The following is a 25,237-nucleotide window of genomic DNA, read 5'->3' on the forward strand; positions in this document are numbered from 1 at the left end:
AGCTGGTGAGGGGGCTGGAGAACAAGTCTTACGAGGAGCGGCTGAGAGAGCTGGGATTGTTTAGTCTGGAGAAGAGGAGGCTGAGGGGAGACCTTATTACTCTCTACAACTACCTGAAAGGAGGTTGTGGAGAGGAGGGAGCTGGCCTCTTCTCCCAAGTGACAGGGGACAGGACTAGAGGGAATGGCCTGAAGCTCCGTCAGGGGAGGTTCAGGTTGGATATCAGAAAAAAATTCTTCACAGTAAGAGTCATTGGGTACTGGAACAGGCTGCCCAGGGAGGTGGTCGAGTCGCCTTCCCTGGAGGTGTTTAAGGAACGGGTGGATGAAGTGCTTAGGGACATGGTTTAGGGAGTGTTAGGAATGGTTGGACTCGATGATCCAATGGGTCCTTTCCAACCTTGTGATTCTGTGATTCTGTGTGATTCTGTGATTCTGTGATTCTGTTTGCTTGGAGTTTGTCAACTCAGTGATGAAGTGTTGTATCAGCACTATTAAGTTAAGTTTTGTAAACCCTTCCAATGGAGAAAAGTCTTACTTATTTTCCTTCACAAACAGTGAAACTGAGGCAGAGATAGGCAGAGGTGGCCTTCAAATGGACTCAGCACCAGAACTCGCAAATTTTGTTTCCTTGCACTTCATTTTGGTTTTTTTTTTAGAAGTTTTGATTAAGCTCTGCCATACCCAGCTGTCAGCTAGAAGTTCTACTGTGGTTTTCTGCAGTCTGATAATGTAAAGTAAGAGGAAAAAACTCAACACTTCAGCTCCTTTCTAATATCTCTTCTTATTTATTTATTTATTTATTTTTCTCTTTAGAATCATCTATAAAGCAACAAAATCCAGAGCTGGGAACTCAGCAAATACCAGAATCCTTCTACTCCAAATTCTGCAACCACTGGGTTTCCTTTGCTGGTGTAAGTAGTTTTCTTTTATTTTGACTACTGCTTTGTGATTGTAGAAAACATATAGAAATTTATTGCTTACTGCCATGTAAATACACTCCAGTACTTGAAAATGGCTTTTGTTTCTACTGTTCCAGGCCACCTCACTTTAAGTACTCAAGGTACCATGCACATAGACATTCAAATTCAGAGAAAGCCAGACAGCATATTGTTTCAGACAACAACAACAACAGCAAAAAAAACCCAACTCAAACTAAAAAGATACAAATTCAAAGACCGGCATCTTAGGACTTTAGAGATGCATGGCTGGCTGGGAAAGAAATCAGCGTCCCTCTTTTCAGTGTGTGCCAGCCTGCTTTTTCTTGCTGTGAGATGGAGAGAGATATCAGCTTTAAAGCTGTGCTGCTTTTATTTATGAGCCAGTTTCTGTGAGTTCACGGTGGGGTTTCAGTAGTGCTGACCTCCCGATAACAGCAGTTCAGCTGTGAAATACCACCTTTTGAAGAAGGTAAGTGGGACATTCCTCTAGCATGTTATTTTAAAGAATGAATAACTTTTCATCAGTTTCTGTCTTAAGCCGCTGAGGAGTTTAGGACATTTAAATTCGTGTTGGGAAGATGGATTAATAGGCAGACGACAGGGAAGGGGTCAGGTATACATAATGAATGAACCATAAGGCTTTGTTGCATGGATGGAGATTTCATAGTTGTATGTAAAATGTAACAAACCTACTGGAACGACACAGCAAACCCTCCTAGTTTAATCCTTAGATGGAGTTTGACACCTATTTTTCACATTCCCTGCTGCCAGCAGCCAGCTCCTGGCAAGGGTAGGATGGATGTGGCGGCTCCTCTTTAGCTATGACATCTTTGGGAGGTTGCATGCTGATGCTCGGTAACTAACGTGGCTGCCAAGCACGTGTCATCGTGGAGTGGTCAGCTCGCTGCCTTCATGGGGGGATTTGCTGACGGAGATAACTGATGTGTTCGTTAAAGGAGATTTGGTTTCCTGTCAGTTTTGGGAGGAGGTTGCAGCAGAGCTGAGAAGGGATCGACGATGCAAGATAAAATCACAGAAGTAAAGATCAGATGCATTGATTCATGCTGTCTTCTTTCCCCTTTGCCCTCTTCCAGCTTCGCCAACTCTCTCAGTCTGGCCTCATTTAGCTCTTTCTTTGCATGCTACCCCTTGCTGCTCCTACCCTGATCCATGAAGATGCTCCTGCTCATGTGACCCTTGAGCCAAATCTACTTCCTGAGCTGGTGAACCTCTGGATACTCCTCTTGGAGCAGCCCAAGTACAGAGACCTGAGGCCCATGCTGCCTCTAGGACTCAAGGTAGCTCACTGAAAGCCCCCTCCATGCTGCTGAAGATGATATTGTAAACTTGCACTGTCCCTCCTTTTAACAGTGAGACCAAACCAGGCTCCCTATAACACGGGAACCTCATTACAGAGAAACCTCAGCCATGCCATACCCAAATATTTTCTGGTAGTACTGGGTGGAAGTGCTTTACATGTGGCCAAAAGCCATGCACTGTGGATTGTTGTTCAGGCAGGAGATGGTGATGTTCCTCAAGGGTCCTGCTGTACCACCGGCCTCAGCCACCAATGCCCAAGAGCATCCATCCACCCACGTGATGGCAGCTGGCATCATTCCTTGGGTAGGACCTGGACTGTGCAGCAGTCCAGGAGGGCCTCTCTTGTGTCCCCATCCTGGGGCATCGTTAGGAGGGAGACACCAAAAAAAAGAAAACTCTTGGAAGGATAATGCCAAAGGACTGTATCCTGGGTCCTGACTGTGCACGTCTTTTACAATAATCCTCAGAAGTCCCTGAGAAATGGGATGTGGAGATGCAATCAAAGCACTATTTTCCTTGAAATTTAAAACCAAGATTCAGCATTTCTGGCAAAAAAAACCCAACTAACCGACACCCAAAACCAGTTACTGCTCCTACATCTTGAAAGCTGCAGCACTGACTCAGTTATTAAGGAGTTTTCATTAGAGTTGCAAAGTATGCCTATCTTGCAAGGTTGAAGAACAAGTTGTTGACCTGGTGTAAGACTGTGTCTGAAGGTGAATGTCCTTCCCAGCACTGTAAGCAGGTCAACAGTCCTTTTTTGCAGAAAAAGGACTGCCAGCTTGTCATCAATGTTATCTTGTGGACTGTCTCTTTCCAACAGGCGATCATGTCCCTCGTCATAATGTTTGTCATTCAATGGATCTACACCCTTGTCAGCCTGGGTGCAGCGGTTATTCTGTATTTCTACATTGGCCAAGTGAGCCCAGGGCTCCCTCTTGGTGAGTATTTTTTTTTCTGTATTATTAAATCTGCCTGAAAATTCATTAAGCTTTAATTTAACTTAATTAGGAATTGAGACTCTTGTGTTTAATATGCAGGTGACACAGTGAATGATGAGGTATCGTTTCATTGCTAGTTTTAATACATTTTCACTCTGTCTCTTTAGCTTTGTGTTGGATTCTGAGACTAGCATGAACAGTGTGCTTATTGCTTTAATGTATTGTATTTTGAATGGCAAAACAAGGTAATCACAGCAATGAGAAAAATCTGCCATAAATACATTCTAATAAACTTAATTAGAATCATAGAATCATAGGATAGTTAGGGTTGGAAGAGACCTAAAAGATCATCTAGTTCCAACCCCCCTGCCATGGGCAGGGGCATCCCACCAGATCAGGCTGCCCAAGGCCCCATCCAACCTGGCCTTGAACACCTCCAGGGATGGAGCAGCCACAGCTTCCCTGGGCAACCTGTGCCAGTGTCTCACCACTCTCATGGTGGAGAAATTCTTCCTTATGTCTAGTCTAAATCTGCCCCTTTCCAGTTTGTGCTCATTAATTAATCAATCTAAACCCATCTGTGAAAACTTTAATGAAAATGTGAATTATGATGAATATCTCATTAAATCTCAGCATTCATAACTGCAGAACAAGAGAGCCTTTTGATTCCAGAACAGGTTGAATATGTTGGGAATGTAATCTGGGAAAATAGTCTTAGGCAGCGGGCATTAGAAAGGTCTGTGCATGTGATCGGCTTAAACAAGTTCAAAATTAAACAGTGAAGCACTTTCAGAAAGCAGATCATGAGAGCCTACAGCTCCTTGGCACGGCTGCAGGATGGGTTTGCATTGGTCTGTGTCTCTGAAGGAGAGGGAGACACACACAGTGTGTGCATACTCACGTATTTGTGCATAAATACATATGTTGGTGCGTACACGTAGAAGCACCTGCACGTGTGTGCATGCAATTTTTTGTCCAAGACGAGAAAAGTCAAAAGAACCTGAATTTATGTCTTCTAGGCAATTCAGCAATAGCTACCCAGGTTTATTTAGATGACAGATTATTAGACACTAGGTAAGTGGGTACTGGAGCTGAGAAATCCAAATAATGAGAAACCAAAAAACAGTTGTCACTCGGTAATGATCAAAACATCCCCCACCAATACTTCTCTTTCTACTGTAATTAATTTATTTTCTATTATCTGTATGGAATAGTAGAAAAGAGTTGAGATTGTGCATAGTACTTCCTAATTTGTATCTTTTGACATATATCTAAGCTTTAGTGAAGTTTTTGTGTATTAAACGTCTATTAAACAAAACACAAAGAAGGTTTTCAGACTTTGGAGTTTTCTTTGCCTTTGTATAACCACTATATTATCTGTCTGTTATCTGCTTTTCAAATATTTACCAAAAATGACTTCAAAAAGAATTTTTCAGTCAGTGTGTAGAGGATTTTGGAAGGTGATCTGAGGAACCGCAGCATAATCACACATTTTTGTCTTGGTTTCCTTTTCACATACGTTCCCATGTCTATACAGAAAAACAGCTCATGGCAAAGAGAAAGTTAGAAATGAACACTCAAAGTTCAGCCTGATTTTTATTTGCCCGTGAGTGAACTTTATTGTGCAGCCAAATGATATCCAGTGATCTGTAAGTGTATTCTCCGAAAGACTGAACAACCCTTCTGTCTAGACATATAGGGAGACATTGGTTTGAGATGTGTGATGCTCTGGATTAAGGACTAGATTAAGAATTTCAGAGTAGAAATGATCTGGGATTTCAACACATCCCTTCTCTCTCTCCAGCAACCTAAGCCCTGGGCACTGCTGGGTCTCTGTTCTCCTCCTTGCCCCTCACCACAAATTTCTGCTGCCAGCTCCAGTACTTCCCTGCCCCTGCAGTGAGGCAGTGCAGAAAACTAGTTCTACAGAGAAAGCAGAAAAAAAATTGTGTTGGTGTAATAAGCTAAGCCAGCTCACCATTCGGTCAGATGGGAGGGAGTGAATGGTGAGACCACAGCCACTCTGGCGGAGGTTGGTTGAATAGCTTCTCCCATCTCCCCATTCCTGCAGTGGGAATGAACTTTGTAGTCCAGGGAGAAAAAGGTACTGCAGGAGGTGTCTCTGCGTTGCTCATCGCTTTACTGGGGCTTTCACAAGCTGTTCATCTGGGAAGGGATGGCTGTTCTCTCTGGGGAATTTGGGTTCATTTCTTGACAATTGTTTAAAAGCCACAGCTCGTGGGAGGACTGTAGGAGTGTTCTCACAATGGCAAAATCTTTGGGTGCTGAAGGCTACTAACGAGCGTGTTGGTTTGAGATTTTATGCACAAATTCAATGGCATAATGCTATTATGAAAGAATTAGCAGCATATTGACTTCTCGTGCCTTTTCTCTGTAGGAGCAGCAGCAAATTTCAGTTTCTTCAGCTGGATTAAGTCAGTTTTGATCACCTTGTGCAGGTTTGTACCAGTCACTTGGCAGTGACCAAAGCAGTGCTTGTTATTCTCATGACACACTAATGTGCACAGAGAGGAGTGGAAGAATTGACTTGCTTATTACCTTAAGTAGTCTCTCTGGCCCTTCTTGCATATTCAAAGTTATTCTTTCTTGGTGGTAAAAACTGTTTACTCCCATTAGCTTTGCATATGGCTGGCCACGTAAGTGGAGGAGCAGGAGTCTCCTCTGCCTTGGGCGTGGACATGTCAGCTGATAATCATATCTTGGTGTCTGAAGCTTTATCTTACCATAAAGGTCTGTACTCAACCTTTATGGCTCAAGTTGAACTGGAAAATCTGGTAAGAAATGAGAAATGGGAGACTCCATCTTTTCCACTCACCATCCATTGAAAGTGAATTACTATGATAGTGGTGGAAGAGGCACGTGCGATAGCTGTGCTCAAATCAGAAAGAAAATCTGGGGGGAAGCTGCAGTAGCTATGGGGCGAATACAATAAATAGAGTCTTCAGTGAAGGAACCATTCAGTAATGAGTTTCCTTGGGACTGCAGTAGTGTTGTCTTGGAGTTTTACTTCCTGGAAGACCTTAAGGGTTTTGGTTGGTTGGTTATTACCTGGTTTTGTTAATCTGTTTTGATCCTTTTTAATTTTTAGTTCCATCTTGTTTGGGTTTCCATAGCAGGCTGTGACCATCTCTGTGCGTGCAAATCAATGAGATTTGAAGTTCTCAATCTGTTGGGTTGCTTTTTTGTTGCAATGGGTGAATGCTGTAGTAACGACTACAACCACAGGAGCTGCCACGCGTTGTATGTACAACTTTGGTGCAGAAGAGGAGTGAGGGGTGTAGAGGGTGTGCATGATGTTTTCTGAATATCTCATTTGGGCTAAGGGATTGTCCTTCAGGCAAGATGTTTTAATGAATCGGATGTAAAGAAGGAATCCCATTAGAGTGCAAGAGAAGTGGAAGCAACCAAGGATCCGTGACACCTCTAACGCTCTCAGGTGCCCAAAGAGCTATAAGCTCTTGCTGTTTTGATTTGCAGATGTGCAACAAGGTTTTCTTAAAATCAGCTTCTGCGATAAGGAGATTGCAGGGAAATCTCCTCTCTTATTTCTAAGAATTACAAAAATAATTGAAATGTATACTAAAGCTTAGGGAACTCTGAGAAGGATATTTTTCATTAGAAATTGCACAAGCTCCTTCTTTTCCTGCACAGTGTGGAAGGTGTTTGCCGTAGCCAACATCAAAAAAGAAAATGTTCATGTTAAAAAAGTGTATATTTTTCCACTGCTTTCTGGGGGAAGGGACTATGTATTTTTTGTGGACCTTCTAGGACAAATGTTTTTGGATTAGCTCTGTGTCTCCCAAGGGTACCAAAAAGGATTTAGCCTCTTTACAGTGGTGGTAAACTGGTTTTGTTTGCACAGCCGCTAATGGATGGCAAACAAGGGGTGATGCAGGTGCCTCTGCTTCTCTGTTTGCAGGAGAAGGCCATCTCCTAAGGAGCAGATCGTGGTGACACCATCGTTTGCGACAGTTGGCATGGAGACCACGCAACTCACCGAGGAGAACACAGACTTCGCCTCACGGGACCGCTATCACCAATCCTCACTTATCAGCACAGAGGAGTTTGGGAATCAATTCCAATAAAGGACACGCACAAAAAATCAAGCCATTACTTCAAAAAGCATTTAGAAATGCTAATGGTTGCCACGGTGCCTTGTGAAATACTTGAATATGGAAAGGATGTGAATAGTTATTTATATATTTGAGGCTTGCTTGTTTATGCAAACAACATTGCTGGGTTTCAAATCTTATCCAAAATGGGGTAAAAAATGCAAATTGAAAGGGCCAGTCCAGGGGAGTGATGAGTTACTGAGGACAATATAATCCTTTTAAAGAATTCAATTATCAGCACTATTGAGCTCTGAAGACCGTCACCACTATAAAAGCTTACAACACCCCATTTCAAATGTCCTCTGGGTGTCTAGGGACGCTTTGTGCCTGGGAGTGGTGACCTCAGCAGCAGGAGCCAGTGCCCCACTCCCAGCTGTGCCACGGATGAATGCGACCTTCCAGGTCAATTCACTTCTCCTCTTGGCATGAATTTGCCTGCTTGTAATACAGTAATTTTCTACCTCAGCATTTCAGTTAGCAAGGTCTTAGAAAATACGTTAAGGCATTAGACAATAGGCCAGCATCAGTGAAAAGTGCAAGAAGATTATGAAATATGTTCACAACTAGAATCAAATCTGCACATTTAAATGCGGTATTGCAGTATAATGACCTCTACTGTGAAACTATGAAATGATGTCTTAGAAGCTGTTCACAGTGATTTCCCGCATCCTTTCTGATGTGACGCCTGGGACGTGAAAACGTGGCTGAGTCTAAACAGAGCAACTCCTGGCTGAAGGGACAGATGATTCACAAGTGCCTTAACAAAATACGTTTAGCCTTATCTTTGCTAATTTTGGTTAAAGCCCATCCCATAGTGAGCTCCCACAAGGAGCCATTTCTTCTGCTGCCATGATTTGGAATGTGGGAGGTTCAGCAGGGAATGCTGCAGGATTTCCTGCACAGACCTCAGGGCTGGTGGGTTGTAGCTGTGGGGTGGGGTCCAGTCTTGCGTGGACACCCCGTCACCATCGCTCTGCTCCTCAGGGGGAAAAAACTCTCCATTGAGTGCTGTCCTGCCTGCAGGCAGTGGTCGTGGCAGGGATCAGGGGAGTGCGATGGAGGGCTCTGTGTTGACACAAGCCCCACCAGCACAAACTGTTCTGATGCTAAAAGGGGGAAATTACTGTTCTTCACTTCCTCTCACCTCTGATTGTTTCACCCTGTAGATTATTTATTTCTCCTTCTGTGCAATAAAATCTTGAGACACCAGGAACGCCTCTCCATGCTTGCTGTGGGTGCACCTGATGCCTTTGAGCACCGTTCTGCTTGCCAGCGATCAGCATCTCGGCATTACTAGCTGTGGAGGTCTCCCCATCCTATCTCACGGTTTGGCCGGCTGCAGCTTGGGCTCTTCCAGTTTTCTTACAGAGGGAAGCAAAGGAGGCTTTCTACTGAGATAAAGAAGAGGGCAGTCCTGGCACACTGCAGAGGTCATATTCATTTTTCAAGGTTGCAGGTCTTCTAGTAAATGTTTGTATCCTTAATTATCTCAATAGAGACAAGAGGGAAGTTATGTTTGTGTGGTCAGCTCTGAGCCACCTCAAGCCAGTTCTGTGTTGGAAATGCTCATTCCAGGGATTGTTCCTTCCATTGCCTCTTGCCTTCAGTTTCCAGAGAGTCTGGATCTATTATGGGGATGTGGTTTCATGCTGAAGCTTCCCTTGGGTTCCCTGGAATTAGTATCTCCAGAGAGCCCTTTCCATACTAATAAGCAACCTTGGCCTTGGCAGCTACTGCTGTTGTGCAAACTCCCAAGACTCCTTGATGCTGATCCACCACTAGCAAGCTGTGTGGTGCTGTATTATCCCCCGTTACAGTTTGATACACAGCCATAATGCCATTACTGTAAAGTCTTGTATTTCATCAAGTCCTGTCACATCAAAATATTGTGGGGTGCCTTCCCTTACAAGACAGGCATTGTCCGGGTAAGTGTTTCTCAAGCTTGAACAAAAGAAAACCCCAGAGCATGGCATGAAGTGATTAATGGGCAGAAATTCCTGGGTTAACTTCTTTTTTATTTCCTAAACAATTTAGTTTCCTTCTTAAAATAAAGCAGCAATTAGGACATCCATAGAGTGAGGAGGGTGAAGATCCCTTGACTGTATGCTTTGCTTAGAACCTCTGCTGGTTGAAGCCACGTGGCTTGGGAGTAGGCAGTGTTTGCCTCTCTAACCCTGCAGCCCTGGCTCATCCCAAAGACTGAGATGTGATGGGCCAGAGGTACAAACAGCTTTTCCCTTGGGCCAGCAGTATTGGGAAGGCACCCTGCACCTTTGCTTTCAACGGACTGTCTGCAGCAGCTGTCCCTTGCCACCACCAGTCCTGTCCCTTTAGCTCCAGGAGCCCTTTGCATCTGAACATCCTCAGGAACAATTTTAGTTGTGTTTGCCTGCTGGGAATGTGAAAGGAAGGCACTGTGCTGTGCAGGGTCCCAGCGAGAGGCTGTCCAGAGGGCTTTGGGTTGCAGGGATGGGTTATACCTTGATATTGCTGGAAAAAGGCAGCGGCAAGGCTGTTGCATCAGCGCCGGAGAGCAATAGCTGCCATCACAACTGGGCAGTGGAGGAGATGCTCTGCAGAGCACATCATGATGGATGTTTCTGGTCTTTGGGCTCCATGTACTGCTGCTGGAGAAACTCTCCCACCTCCTCCACTGACACCATCAGCACAGCAGGTGTCCGCCTTCTCCACCCCCTGGTAAGTATGGGCACTTGGTCCTTTCATCCCCTTGTGTCTGCAAAGGAGGAAGGCATCACAGAAGGCTTGTTTCCTTGCTGCCATTACAGGTTATCAGTAGAGCAGCTTTCCTGATTAATGCTTGAAAAGGGATGTGCTGATCTTTCCTGGAGCATTAACTCTGGTGTAGTTTACAGTAGGAGTGGAGGGAAGCCTCGTTTTAGCACCAATAACCCCTCACACTGGGTAATGTTGGAAACTTGATGGGTTCGGGTCATGTGAGTATACAGGGCTTTGTACGTTAAGGAAGCTTTTCCGGTGAGAATGAAAGAGCAGTTGCATTGCCAAAATTTGGGGTGTTGTGTCCAAAATATCTGTAGCTTCTGTATCACTCTAAAAAAAAAAAATGTGTGAAATTATGGGTAGGACCTTATCAGCTTCATTTTTAATGGTTAGAAGCAAGAAATGGAGGTAGGGATTGCTTCTGTGAGTGGGAATGTGCTGCTTTCACACACCCACCCCTACCCCTTTCCCCTCCACCCCAGGATCCAGGCTGTGACTCTGGATGCTGCAGCTTTCATAAAGCTTTAGATTCCCTGAAGGTGGATTTGGGACCCAGCTCATATGTCTCGTGTAGGTTGCAGCTTGGTTCATGTCATTATGAAAAGGCCCTCCTATCTTCTAAGCCATGCAAGCTTTGTTAACGTCTATAATTATTTTCCTTTCCATTGGAAATTTGATTTTTAAATTATTATTATGTAAGAAATGAGAATGTTTTGCAGTGGGGCAGAGTGTGAAAGCATTTGGTTTTGAGAGATATGTGGATATAAAAGCTCTGGTTTTCTTTCTTTTTTTAGACTGCAATTGTAAATTGGTGGCTTTACTTTTGATGGCTTTCTTTGCAGAGCATCCAACCACAGAAGGCAATGGACGATAAATATTTTATTACTTGCCTTGCAGCTTCATGCTGCATTTGTGATCCCACTGCACTAAATGGGTCCAGAAATCTTCTGCCTCAAAAACCTTGCAGCATAAATAGTCAAGACTAAGAATGGACAGGAGAAAAGTGAAGTTTTATTGTGATATTGGCACTAAGAGACAGCTCGCCAGTTACTATAAATTGTCACAACACCCCTGGATCTGCCGATGTGTCCTATTAAGTGTCTGCACAGGAAGAACCAAGCTCCTTAAAATCCATAGCTTGCCTCAAATCCATCTCTTTTTTCCCCCCTCTCTTGTCTCTTTCTTGATCAGCTTTGAGTTTCCTTGGACAGTCTTTGTTGTGCTTGGTGGCAAAAAAACCCAAACCCTCACACCTTCAGTGGTTACTTATTCACAGCAGATAGTTGTGACCACAGCGCTGAAGAAGTAGCAAAGAACGGTGAGAAAATAGGAAATGAGGCTTCTGTGCACGGCCAGATTTAGGCACAGGGGCTTCTCTGTGCTTGTAAGCTGGTATGCTCTCACCCATGCACCTCAGGGAGAGTTTCTTAAGCAGCAGCATACTTACACCTGCAATCTCGGAAGGGATTTGATGAATCAAAGGAGGCAGCCTAGGACTAACATTTAGGTTAGTGGGAAAACAAAGTTATTTGAATTACTGCCCTTGCCTGGTGAATTTTTGAAAAGGTCCTGGGATAAAAGAGAGAAAATTTTGTAGACAACCTATAAATTTGGTAACTCCGTATAGAAGAGGTACATAGTGGACTTGCTTATATTCCTGACCTCAAAGCTGTGTGTTGCCCCAGATTTGCGGTAGCAGCACTTAAACCTGAGATGAGGTGAGCCCTCAGCAGTAACAGACTTACAAGCTATGGGTGAATCGATCTAGCAGCAAACTGCAGGCTAGAAATAAATAGCTTTAAAGCTCTTGTGACAAAAGAGAGGTTCCTTCCCTTTCCACCTTCTGCTTCTCGTGGCTTTTTTTCAGATGATTTTCATGCACATACCCCCCAATACATGGGATTTGCCCCCCCCTTGTGCAAGAGCGAATGGAAGCACGGGCGCAACTCCAGAAACACAACAGTCAGGGAGCACACCTGTAACTTAATTGGATCTAAATGATGCTCATAAACTTTAGCCACAGCTTGGTTTTGTATTTTAAGGGGTGTGCAGTTTTTTGCTCAGCTGCGAAATGGCCGTTTTTTATTGACATGCTCCAAACTAGAGCTAGCTAGAAAGGGTCCTAAAAGAAATAAATCAGAAATTTAGAGTTATTTTTTCCAAGCAAGATTTAAATGGCTGATTTTATTTTTTGGTTTTTTTCCCCCGGAAAATATGGGATTTCTTTCCAGTGACAGGATTCAAAATGCAACGTCATTTTAATTTGTTGTGCATTTTTCTGCAAGGGATGAGAAGAGATCACAAGACCTGTATCCATCCTGACCTCCAAATGTCAAGTATCTGGAACAAGCAGCTTCCAAGGGAGGTACAAGGCAAGCAGTTCTTGTAAAAATAAATCAATAGAATACCACTACCCCCAAAATTTCAAGAAAAATGGGTCAGGTACAAAGCACCTTTTGGATGATTGGAATCCATTAATGGATGGCTTATGGCATCAAGAGGAGATGGGGAAGGTAATTAATTACTCAGTTAGGAACTATCTGTCCGCTTCGGAAACTCAGGACTTTTAATAACAAATTCCAGGAGTAGAAAATATTCACTTTGTACCTTAATTCATCATCAGCTTAAAACTGTCTGAGGTTTATGAGACTGATCCAAGTTTTGGACAGATCTGGGCTGAGTTTCAAGGGAGCTGCAGGAGTTTCATGACATTGGCTGAGGCTGCGAAAGGCTCCTATAGAAGAGAAGGGACTGGTCAATGTAATCCTGACAAAGTGCTACAGAGATGCCTTTTCTGTAGAGACCCTGGGAGGGGGTTGGACTTCCGTGATTTCAGACTCAAAAAATGCAAAACTGGGCAAATTCGGTTGTGTATCTCCAGTCTCTCAATCTGGACAGTGGAAATCAAGGTGAAATAAAACCAAAACAAGATGATGGGTGGCATTCAATTAATCATTTTATACTATCAATCAACTTCTATATAGTTATGTTAGAAGCTTCCTGTGCTGATGAGGTTTCTGAATGTTTGTTTGGTTTTAATGCCTTTGTGTGTTGAATGTGCTCATTGCTTTCAGAAGGAAGTGTTAAATTTGTTTTATACGTAAGTCAGGGAGATGTTTGAAGTCACAGAATCTTTTGTGATGGCATTATTTTACACCAGGGTTTGCTTGGCCCATCCGACTCCTCAGGCAAGATTTTATGCATTTAAATCCCCTATTAGTTTTGTGCTGTGAAGGAGTGAAGGGAGTAGCACTCAGCCCAGAGCTGCCCTCTAACAGTTATTAGTGGGATGCAGCAATGGAGCGTGCAATCGTGCCACAGGGATAAACAGCTCCAAAACCACGTGAGGGAAAGGTAAGTGCCTGTGTCCTTCACTGAGCTCTCACGCTCCACACAGCCACCTTCATCCTGCTGCAGCGCATCCTCCTCCCACCACCGATGCTTCTTCCCTGGCCTCCCAGGAGGGTGTCTAACGTGGCGCAGGGGTGGTATCCCCATCACATTACCCCCTGCAGTCTCAATGGATAAAAAAATATCCTTTTCTTTAAAAAAAGTAAGGCTTTTTTTCTCCATGTTTTCATATGGCTGTTGGAGCCAGAGCTCAAAAATATTAGTCATAAAATGACTTTTTCAGTGCAGAGGTGTTACTTCAATGTGGTGAAGGTACGAAAAAGATAACATGGCAGGAAAACACAGTAGCCTTAAATTTACAGCCACTAAATTAGGCACCTGTGGGGGTAAGGAATTGCATTTGGGAAGTCTGAAACTGCCTGAATATCAGTGTTTCCTTTCCAGGTGCTTCTGAATAATGTGCTGTTTGTGACTGGAATTGAGATGGAGAGGAGAGAGACGTTACTTTCTGATGGTAAATACTGGTTTAAATACGTGGATTCACACAGTGGGGCTTTTGCCCCAGCTGGGGCTGGTGAAGGCAGCAGCCTCACTAATATCGTGTGTGTCAGAGGCTGAAACGGCCCATTCCTGGCCCCGCTGGCCAGCCCGGCAATGTGTTTTCCCACCTATACTAAACTCTGCCAGGATGTGGCCGGTTCAAGGGCAGCGCAGAGCCCTTCAGCCGGTGTTTCCTGGTGCTACACATGCGTATGGTCCTTCTGGTCATGCCTCCAGCGGTCACAAATGCTCCAGTTGGTTCAGAAACGCAGTGTTATGGCAGCTCGGGTGGGTTTAGAGTCAGTTTGGGAGTGGGCTTTAGTTGTCACCTCCAGAGGCAGTTAATCCTCGTCTTCACTGTTCACAGCTCCGTGGGTTGTGCTACAGAAGCATGACAAGGCCATGGGGAGATAAAGCCTTTCGATACAGACGTTGGTTGTTCTTCCAGCAATATTTGTTTTGCATTTTCCTGCTTCTGCTATTGCTCTCAAAGTCCCCGTTGAGTAAAACAGGAGGAAGAATTTAATGTGATTTTTTTGGAAAAGCATTTGATTCTGTGCTTCCTGCTGGCTGGATTTACAGCTTGGGAGGATGCAGTAAGAGCAAGGAGCTGCTACAGGGCTTAGATGTTGTGGAATTTTCTTGGGAAAGGTTGGGAGAAAGGGATGAGAGCTCTGGGCTTGGTATTAGGGCCCTCAGGCTTAAAAGTAGGCGGACATGAGAGCACCTATTTCACATCAGGGCTCGGTTTAGCTTTGATTTGCCCCATGCAGCCCTGACGGCATATCGTTGAGCTTGGAAAGGTTTCTCTGCCTCTGCTGCCTCACCTGTATTGCTTAGTTAAAGCAGGTAAGAAAGTTTCAGACTTACTTGTTGGCAAGACTTTAATTGCAGGGTCTAACAAACCTTTCTGAAGGATCACAATTGTTATTGATACTGCTTATTATCATAGGAATCGGTAACGAGGACTCCTGCTTTTCATGTATAAAGATACACCCGGGCATTTGAGCTGCTGCTCTACACTCCCTGCTCCATTTCCCAAAGTATTGAAACACTTCACACCTCTCCACCTGAGCTTTAACTCAGTCCCATGATGGCACGTTACTTAGTGGTATATTGGTCTCTCTGTTTTACTGATGAGGGAAGGTTTTTTTTTACACAGCCTGTTCCAGAAAGAACATATAAGAACATTGACATGGGCTGAAGGACCCTAGAGATGCCCTGTGTGGATCACACACCCTGTGGTTTTCTGGGTCATTCAGGTGTCCTCAATTGGCAGGACTGGGATGTTTACTTGTGTAATTAGACATGTCACTGTGGTTTGTTGTGCTTCATTTCCTAACACGCAGTACTTCCTAAACTGATGCTAGTTTGGCTTGTTCCTTGAGTTTAAGCGAATCTGAAGCAAGAAGATGCCAGAAATCGTAGGGAGTAGAATAGAGAATGGGTTGATAGAGGGATGCCTCAAAGGGCTGCCTTTTCCAGGGCTTTCATCTATGCTTATGCAAGTGTCACATTGAAGGTTTCCAAGTGTACTTTGTTGCACAAAAAACAGGGAAGGTGCAGAAAGCACTCCCTTCCCAAAGCTGTGTGGGAAGGTGCAGAAAGCACCAGCACATCGAGAGAAGCGCATGGGAGCAGGGGAGACCAAGTCCTGTGGCTGGGGAAAGCCAAGGTCATTACCGTGTTGGTGTGGGCTCATCAGTGCCACCTTTTGGGTGGAAAGAGTCTTCAAGAGACTTCGTGTTTGTAAGCCATAGATTTCTGCTTTAGGTGAAGCAAGAATCAGGGAATGGGGTACTTTGGACCAGCCCTGGCTTTTGTCCGAGGCTGCAGGTGTATGGATGTGGTGTACTGTCACTTGTTACCCCCCTTTGAAAGGTAGGGTTCTGCTTGGCTTCTGGAAATTAAGCATCATTCCGAAATAGCTCAAGGGAAAAGCAAAGAGCGCAGGAGGGGCAAAGAGGGAAGAGGCTGCCCTGGGTGGGTTTCTGTTCCCCTGGGGAGGAAGAGCTTGTCAGGGACGCTAAACCCAGTGGACTGGGGTGCCAGCAACCTTGGCAAAGCCTGACTTCATGGCATGCTGCCTCACAGAACCAGGAGCTTGAAGTTATGAAAGGAAATTTCAGAACAATAAAGGGAAATCCTTTGCCTCCCATACATCCCAGCCTGGGAAATCCAGCACTGCAAGAAGCTGCAGCCTCAAATGGTGCTGCTGGAATTTAAAAGAAAGCGGGTTTGCTTTATAACCAATAAAAGATTTGCGGTAACTTGGCAAGGATTTGATCTCAATGGAATAAAGCTGGGGGCTAATGCTCACCACACTCATCTGCAAAGAAACTTTCCAGTCTGGCCGAGCACCGCACAACCGGATAGGTTTTCCTTTGCTTTAGAAGCTGCATTGGTGGCAGCCAGAGATGTGATACTGGGCTTGATCAGTCAGTCACTGCCTTTGTTTCTCTGCAGCTCCAAAGTGAGTGCGGGAGCGCAGCACAGACGGCTTCCCCGCATGCCTGTGCGGGATGCTCTGCCCGCAGCCGGGTTGTTTCGGCCGGATCCCCATCCCTTTGAGGGCCTGGAAAACCAAGTGGTGTAGCGCTGCCCTCGAGGCAAAAACGCCTTCGTGCGGCAGCTGGGGCAGAGCCGGGGTTCGTGTTGGGAGCAGGAGAGGGGGAACCGTGCCGGGAGCAGGGATGGGGGCTGTGCAGGGACCAGGAGAGGGGGAACCGTGTCGGGAGCAGGGATGGGGGCTGTGCAGGGACCAGGAGAGGGGGAACCGTGCAGGGAGCAGGGATGGGGGCTGTGCAGGGACCAGGAGAGGGGGAACCGTGCCGGGAGCAGGGATGGGGGCTGTGCAGGGACCAGGAGGGGGGGAACCGTGCCGGGAGCAGGGATGGGGGCTGTGCAGGGACCAGGAGAGGGGAAACCGTGCCGGGACCAGGGATGGGGGCTGTGCAGGGACCAGGAGAGGGGGAACCGTGCAGGGAGCAGGGATGGGGGCTGTGCAGGGACCAGGACGGGGGGAACCGTGCCGGGAGCAGGGATGGGGGCTGTGCAGGGACCAGGAGAGGGGGAACCGTGCCGGGAGCAGGGATGGGGGCTGTGCAGGGACCAGGAGGGGGGGAACCGTGCCGGGAGCAGGGATGGGGGCTGTGCAGGGACCAGGAGAGGGAGAACCGTGCAGGGAGCAGGGGTGCGGAAGGGGGGGTCGGAGCAAGGAGCAGGGGTGGGGGGAGAACCATGCATCGAACAGGGGTGGAGGGTCTGTGCCGGGAGCAGCGGGAGGGGGGACCGTGCAGGGACCAGGAGGGGGGGTGTCCATGTCGCGAGTGAGGGAAGTGGGGGTCGTGCCGGGAGCAGGAGGGGGGAAAAACCGTGCCGGGAGTGAGAGGGGGAGCAGGAAGAGAGGGTGTCCGTACGGGGATCGGGACGGGGGACACGATCGTATTGAGAGCAAGAGGGGGGTCCGTGCTGGGAGCAGGAGTGGGGACAGTGCTGGGAGCAGGAGGGGAGAGGGGGTCCACGCCGGGACTTGCGCTCTGTGTGCATTTAATGCTGCGGTCCCGGCGGCTGCAGCTGCGGGCGGGGGGCAAAGGGGTTTCCTGCTTGCCCGGCGGGACTGGGAGATGCATCAGGAAAAAACAAAGTAAGAGTAAAAATAATGAAAAAAAAAAATTTACTGTTGTTATTAATAATACCACCACTATCCCTGCTGTCGCCGCACGCAGCCGGGCGGGCGCTGCTCGGGGCGGGAGGGGGCGGCCGAGCTGCGGGGTGATGTCAGGCTCGAGGAGGAGCCTCCTCCGCCTGCCCTTTTACTTTCGGGCGCCGGCACTTGGCCGCAGGCTGCGGCTGCTCCAGCCGCCCCCCCTTCGCCCCCTCCGCTATGGGCACCCCGCACTTCTAGAGCCGGGGCAGCCGCTCTCTGCGCCGCCCCGCGGGGGGAGGGAGGGGGGGGGCACGGTGAATTAATTAAAAATCGCTCTTGACGCGGTTATTCATTGCCCCGCTGCGGGCATGTGAATAACCCCCGCGCCCCCCCTTCCCTCCCCCCCTCCCCTTCCCCTCCCCATCCACCCCTAGCGCCATGCCGGCAGCCTGCGCCCTGCTGCTGCTGCTGCTGGGGCTGCTCCCGGCGGCAGGGTCCTTGCCCCTCGCTTCCACCCGGCGCCTTCCTCCCCCTCCGCCTCCTCCTCCTCCGTCCCGAAGTCGCCTCGGCCGCCCCTGCTCGCCTCCAGCCGCGGGACACGCCGGCAGCCCGGGTGAGTGAGTGGGGATGGATGGGGATGAGGATGGGGTTTGTTCCTCGCGGGGGGTCCTGGCAGCGCGCTGAGCCGCGAAGGTTCCAAAGTGCGACCCCAGCCCAGCCCCTCTCCTCTTGGAGCCTTGCCCAGGTAGAGGCTTAAGGGGGTGAAGGTTTGGGATGGGGAGTCGTGGGTGGGAAACTCGTGTCGTAGCCGCATGGACCGACTCGAAGGCGAGAGGTGAGAACTTCGCAGAGGAAAGCTCTGGGGGGTACCAGGGGTGTGGATGACACATGTCCGCCCACCAAAATACTTCCCAAGTGGAAATTGATGGTTCCCATAGGTGGTCAACAGGATCCAAGTTGCCTGCTGTTCATCTCCAGATGTGTCCTCACTTCACCTTAGGTGCTGACCCATATCCAGGTGTGGGGACAGATGCCATCAACATCCCTCTCTCTCTGTGTCGCCTACAGACTTGTCAGATTAGTCACGTATAAAGTTACATTTTTCCTCGCATGCCGCATCTACAGTATTGTTAGGTGCAGTGACTAACGATGCTGAATTTGGTTTCAGCACAGGGTAAACTGTATTTTTCCCAGAACAAGCAGGGCTCAATTCAAGTGTCACTCAGTATACTGATTCACTTACTTGCTGAAGAAGACGCATAGCTCTAAGGATGACTAATTCTCAATGAGTTTGGAAAGTGCTGGTGTCTGCAGGTGGTATAAGGAAATCCAATACATCAGATCAGCCCTGTGTAGGCTTTGGGACTGAATGCGTGCTTGGGCTGGACTGTCAAAATTCATATTTTAATTTCTGATGTGGAAAGAATGTCATGCTTTGCTACTTGGGATTAAGTTTACTTTCATATAACTATTAAGTTTCATGAAATGTGAGAAAACTACCGTTATAACGTTTTAGTTTGCTTCACAGACCCAAGGTATGCCTTTGTAACATGTATCCACACTAGACCAAATGTATAGTTGAGGATATCGAATGGAATGTACCCTGCAGTGGATTCAAAAGCTCCTAACTAACAGTGTTTGTGTGAGAGCAGCCTGGTGACTAGGATACTGCACCGAAATGAAGGAGACTTGGGACTGTTCCCAGCTCAGCCACTTTGTACCACTCCAAGCATCAGTTCGCCCTCCAACCTGGCAGAGAATAACGCTGTCTTACCTGCTATCAATCTCGTGAAGATAAGATAAAATCTGAGACTTACCAGCAAAGTGCTCACCTATTATGTGATGAGAGCCGCACAAATTCCTCGGGCGGACAGAAAAAAAATATTTCTTCTCAGCTTTCAATCTGCCATCTTTTCCTGTGACCTTGATGACTTCTGAGAGTTAGCGGAGGAATGTGTTTCCTTTGTTAAGAATCTGAAAAGCTCAAACTCTCTGTCCCAATGCTGGAAAAGCCATTTGTGTGGCTACCAGTGCTGGGCTGCCGGCTCAGCAGCAGAGGCTCTGCTGTGTGCAGTTTGTGCTCCGCAGGTTCAGGTACTCGTGAATCATGTCATCCCCATCCAGGAGGAGCGAGGGATGCATCGTGAAGGAGTGATAAATAGCCCGGGAGTAGCTGGCTCCCTAGCAAACGGCACCATGAATTATGCTGTGTCTTGACGGCTGCGATTCACTTGCTGTTAGTTACAGCTCTATGCTTGTCAGTCAAGGGAATTGTTTGGTGTTATGGGAGAGGGCTGATCGGATCTCCTGAATCACTCTTAGGTTGAGCTCTAGATGCTTGAGAAATCCCTGTTTTTCTCACGGCTGCTCCTGCCCCTCTGAGATGTTTTTCACCTTTGAAAATGCTTGCTTGAAAACCGGTGGGAGGGGAGGGAGCGTTTCTTGTGAACCCATCACTCTGGCACTACGTGGAAATTAAGATTACATCTCTGTTTGAGTTTGAGGTTAGGCGGCAAAAGCCCTTTCTCAGGCAATGCTTAGTGAGCAGATGGTGAGGCAGTGGGTATAGAAATGGGGCTTTTGAGTCTCTCACAAAGCGTAGGGTGAGGGAGCGGAGCTGCCCTGTAGAGCCTCTCTGTCTTTCCCAGCCCGCCTGTGCCTGGGACCGCATCTGCTGCCCCTGCCAAACCCACTGTGGGCTTGTCAGCTAAGAAACGAGGAGAGATGGCTTTTGCGTGTTGTTTAAAGTACAGCCTGAACCCAGGGAAAGGAATGTAGGAAAAAAACTAGGTGAAGTAGGAAGCGAGAAAACTGGTGACAGTAAAGTTGGAGCATCATCAACTCCCTCTGTGAAATTTCTCCTGGCAGCTGTTTTGCTTGGGCACCAGGTGAGCCGACAGGCACCGTCTGCTACTGATCTGGGTTGGGCAGGGGTTCGATTACAACCACTGTCCTCCTGCAGCTCTCCTTCTTTCAGGTCTGTGAAATGGGAATAATTCCAGCGACACAATGGGACAGCAGAGATGGCACCAAATTCCCATCAAATTCACTATGGCTGGAGTCTCCCTATGGCTGGAAAATCCACTGTGGCTGGAGTTTTTGCAATGCCCCTTTCTTTTTTACTTCTGACCGGTACCGGCCCACGTTGCCCAGCACAGAACAGGGCTGCCGGCAATGAGCTTGCTTTGAGAAGTTGATCTGCTTTTCTGCCATCTGCGTCTCTCCTTTCTCCCTCTCTGCCATGCCAGCTGCTGCCTTTCTTTACAGCTTCCCTGGTGGGAGCCCTAGAAATAAGGTGTGAAATCACCCGAGATGGAATCAGCTTAGCCTGCAGCAGATATTTAGGCTGGCTACTAGGAGAAACTTTCCAGCCCTCTTAGATGGGCGGAACAGTGCACTTATTTATTGTTGTTTTGTTGTTTGTTTTTTTTAAACTCTCTATCTTTGAAACTTTCTGTGTGAGGAAGAAGCAAATTGAGGAGCCAGGGAAGAAGATGACGAGGATGCTTGTTTGCACAAAAGTATGGTATTGCCTCCAAACTTGCCTCAAATTTCACAGTATGTATTTTGTAGCTCGTAGAGGACAGAAAGTCATCTCTCTGTGCAGTCACGGTGATGCAGAGAGGTGTGAGATGCTGCTGTTTAGCTTCGGTACAATTCCAGGTTACCGTAGGTGGTGCAGGAAGGATGCTTCCTCTGCCTGCAGCTTAGGGACAAGGAAGGATCGCCTTCTGCGCCTCCACACTGCTATCAATAGACCTGGAGGCTGCAGAGTTTTCCTGTCTTAGGCATCTTTGCTACTCTCTGTGAGCTGTAAGTGGATTTCATTGGTGGGCTGCAAATGTGAAGTCCCTAGAGTTGTATAGATCTGCTCTATATAGCTCTACTTGTTGGGGGTATGTAATTAAAGCAAAAAAAAAAAAAAACCCGCAAAAACAAACCAAAGAACAGAAGGGAAAATAAAAGCAAACAAAAACGTTTCAGAAAGTGAAGGAGATAAACGATCAGCTGCCCTGCCCATTCCCCATCCTGAGCCCCTCATGGTAACAAGAGTTATACACTGACAGGTTGGGTTTTCATCAGTCTGTAAAAGCACTTTTTGTGGTATTTAGGTAGGAAATGAATACAGTCCAAGAGATAATTGTATAACCCAGGTGGCAGGGAGTGTATAGTGCTGCGTATTGATTTACACCTCCATACGCAGTGAATGTGAGTGCTACACCGTGACCAGGGCACGGCGGGTAAGGGGATAGCTGTAGCTAAAGCCCCTTATGTGCCTTTCTGCAAAATTTGCTTTCCCAGTAGTAAACCCTCCAGAGCCAGCCTGTGCCCATTCAGCAGGCGTTAGCAGTGTGTTCTGCTCCAGCAGCTGTCACCACTTCTGAGGGACAATTTACTTTAATTTAATCTAATTTAATTTTCTCTCATGGCTGGGAGGACAAGGAGATGGGTGATTGTTGTCTTGTCTGTGGGGCTGATCCCCGTCTTGGTGGTGCAGGAATATTCCTCAAGGAATATTATTTTCGGTAGCAAAATACTGATGAGTTTAGGAGCGCAGGGTTTCTCGGCCAACTTGCTTCTTTCACTTGCTCTTACAGACCCCAGTTTTTGGGCTGGCAGACAGAAACGCTCCATGATTGAGCTCCCAAGCTGTTCTGTGTGTTGCCTCCATCTCCCGCATCCCTTTCATCTGCATAGGGCATGTCACAGCACCCTCTGAGCACCGTGTGGAGGCTACCGGCTCCCTCACCATCACATCTCTCGGAGGTGGCAGAGGATTGTGCTTGGTGGGGGTGGTGGTGACATGATACCAGGCTAGAAAGGTAGCTGGTCTTGGTGTCGTTGTAGTGCAAAACTCGAATGGATGCTGACTTGGTGGGGACCAGGACTGTGCATCTAAAATGTAAAGCTGCTTCTTCAAACCCACAGTGTTTCAGGCAGTCCTACAAAAGGGATTTTGGGATGTTTCTGGGCAATAGGAGCAGGGGCTTGCTCTGTCCTGCTAGCTACCAGCTGGGCACTGAACTGCCCCTTGGGTGAAAGTGGAGACCAAAGCACAACCGACTGTAGATGTGGGCTGGCTGCCTGCTTGAGCGCTACCGCTGGCCAGCCCGGGCTCTGGGGCCATGCACGGCTGCCGTGGGAGATGCTTCTGGCCCTTCTCACTGCTCTTACTACACTGTATGGAAGTGGTAGGACTGAGGTCTTGGTAGCATCGGTCTGGTTGTAATGGTTTTGATGAAGCATTCATCCAAGTTAGTGCCACCACCCCACCCTCCCCCCCGAATAAAAACCTATTTCAATTAACAAGTTAATCAAGCCAACAAAACCTGTCGGTGTAGCAATAGTGTTTCAGTGCTGTGGTGTAGAGGCTAAGGCACCACTGAAGTCTGTGGCTCTTCTGGAGTTGCTGGAAGGACCCACTGGCCTGCACAGTGGGTTCCCTATTGATGGTAGTAGCTAAATGCAATTTCCAAAATCAGGATGGGTATAAAGTTTTAGGACTTAGCAATGGGTGAGCCTGCTGCCTTTTTGCAGCACAAAAATGTCTTTCTGTCTGTGTCTGTGCTGTGTCTGGCAGAAGGCAGGGGGACTCAGTGTGCTGTGCCCAGTCCAGCTGCCCCCACCACGCGTTGGGTGCTCAGAGCAGGGCTGCATCCTCCTAAATACCCTGCAGAAATGATGCAGAACTGGATGTATCCTAGAAAAACAATTTAAACCTTCTAGAATCCAGCCTTGCTTCCCCATGGAGTTTTGAGGGATTTTCTCAGGTATGGGGGGGTGTGTCTCTGCGTGGATGAACAACACCACTCTTGCCTGAGCAGATTCCACTTGGAAAGAGGCACGGCCAGATCCTGGCACTTTTGGTGTCTTTCTGCTGTTGCAATGGTGCAAAGAAGCTTTCGGGGCATTTTCACCAGCCAGAGGGTCAGAAGGTGCTCCAAGTGAATTACAGGTTAGTTGTTCGTAATATTCCCGTGATAAGGTCTGATACAAAATCCATAGTCTGTATCTCGTGAGCAAGCTCATCATGAGGCTTTAATACCCCAGCCACAGGCCTGTTATTTACATTCGATTGAAGATGTAGGTCATACAATATGTTTTTTCTCTTTCCTGATTGACTGAGCATAAAAGGCAGAATCCAATTTCCAGTGGCAGCAGACCTGATTACAAATTCAAATTTGTATTTCTCTGAGCAGTTTTGGGACATTTGCATTGTAATTTGCTGTTTCTATAAATATTAGGGGTTTGTTTGCTGGGATATTCATCCAGAACAGATGCAAGAGGGCTACAAGCATAGGCTTGGTGAAAGAATGAAGTCTGTGGGTGCCTATCAGGAGAAAATGGGAGAAAATGGGTTTGTTACATCTGGGCATCCTTCCCTTTCACCCTTTTCTGCGTTCATACAGCTGATGCGTGTACACCCATCACCACATAGCTTTTAATGCCCAAGTGTTATACCATAATATCCCACTGCTTCAGCCAAGGGTATGGTTCGTTTATAGCTCTTTGATTATGCAGAGTTCACATTCATCCTTTCAGGCTGAAATCATTTGCGTCTGAGGACAAGGAGCGAACTTTCCCACCCAAAAGGGAAATGATGTTGCATTACTGAGCGACCAGCCCAAGTAATAATATAATCTTAGAAAAATGCAGTTCCCTTGAGTAAAGGAAGCTCTGTAAACTTCAGCTCCTCCAAGCTGTTAGTGTAGTTGTTGCCTGTGTTATAGTAATGCTGCTCTCAGACCCAGTCTGCTCAAGTGCTCAGGAGAGAACAGGGGCGAAGGGGAGTTAAGAACCAGTTCCCACTTAAAGTGAGGACCTCTTGTAGGATCTGCATTCTGTGATATTTATAATACAGATTTTATGATTTGGGGTCATATCACTTCTTTGCTGTTAATTTGTTTTTTATCTTAGCTGGGTGCTGGGTGTGGTGACAGTCACCTGTGGTCCTGAAGAGCTTGGAGAAGGGACAGGCAGAGGCAGGTTGAGTAGAGAGATCAACTGGCAGAAGGTAAAATGATGTGAGGTTTCCAGCCACTGGTGTGAAAAGTCTGGTTGTGTGAAAAAATAGGTGAGAAAGCAGCTCATTTTTAGAGCTGTCAGTGTTTGGGCAAACCCATGCGAGGGAAACGTGGTAAAGTTACTCCATGAGCAGTGCCTGTAGTTTGTTCTCTTCTGCTCCCCACAGGGTGGGTGGTGTTAGTGTGTGCCACAGAGGTTTATTCTGGCCCCTGTGGGTGCTGGGTGCGTACAGGTCCCACGATCAGGGCATGGACTGAACTATGGGGACCCTCCTTGATCTGGGCGCAGCAGCTGCTCAAGTCTGTTGCTCAGCAGAGTCTTCTCTAGCAAAGTGCTAGTCTTTATAAAACCTGTAGGAACTTGCTGTCTTGTGGGTCTCTGCCTTCCAGGTTAATTTGTTTCAATATAGACAAAGTTGTCTCAGTAGCTTCATCTCTTCAGAAACCGGTATAAAACGCATGAGATATAAAAATATAATTCTAAAAGTGCCTGAAACGCAACCCCCAGCCTTTTTCCCATAAGCATCCCATAAATATCTTACAAGGTGTTGCTGCTCCTGTGCTGCTGCCCCCACTCCCTCGCATGGCTTTAGATGAAG

The 25,237-nt window shown here is 47.1% G+C and overlaps 2 protein-coding genes across 5 annotated transcripts in view; both read left to right on the forward strand.

Annotated features, from left to right (window-relative positions):
* SLC12A8 (solute carrier family 12 member 8) overlaps nucleotides 1-8,538 on the forward strand; it is a 60,527-nt gene extending 51,989 nt beyond the window's left edge. For both annotated transcript variants that reach the window (XM_054070417.1, XM_009571526.2), the window contains 4 exons: nucleotides 816-913; nucleotides 3,084-3,201; nucleotides 5,600-5,660; nucleotides 7,142-8,538. In XM_054070417.1, the coding sequence (XP_053926392.1) occupies nucleotides 816-913; nucleotides 3,084-3,201; nucleotides 5,600-5,660; nucleotides 7,142-7,307 (443 nt within the window). In that variant the 3' untranslated portion in view covers nucleotides 7,308-8,538. The remainder of the gene's footprint in view (nucleotides 1-815; nucleotides 914-3,083; nucleotides 3,202-5,599; nucleotides 5,661-7,141) is intronic.
* A 9,491-nt stretch (nucleotides 8,539-18,029) lies between these two features.
* HEG1 (heart development protein with EGF like domains 1) overlaps nucleotides 18,030-25,237 on the forward strand; it is a 54,556-nt gene continuing 47,348 nt past the window's right edge. For all 3 annotated transcript variants that reach the window (XR_008450363.1, XM_054069763.1, XM_054069764.1), the window contains exon 1: nucleotides 18,030-18,226. Coding sequence is in view for 2 of the 3 variants with exons in the window: in XM_054069763.1 (XP_053925738.1) it covers nucleotides 18,052-18,226 (175 nt within the window). In the remaining variant the exon portion in view is untranslated. The remainder of the gene's footprint in view (nucleotides 18,227-25,237) is intronic.

Source organism: Cuculus canorus, chromosome 6 (assembly GCF_017976375.1).
Source record: "Cuculus canorus isolate bCucCan1 chromosome 6, bCucCan1.pri, whole genome shotgun sequence".
In the NCBI taxonomy this organism is placed as follows: domain Eukaryota; kingdom Metazoa; phylum Chordata; class Aves; order Cuculiformes; family Cuculidae; genus Cuculus; species Cuculus canorus.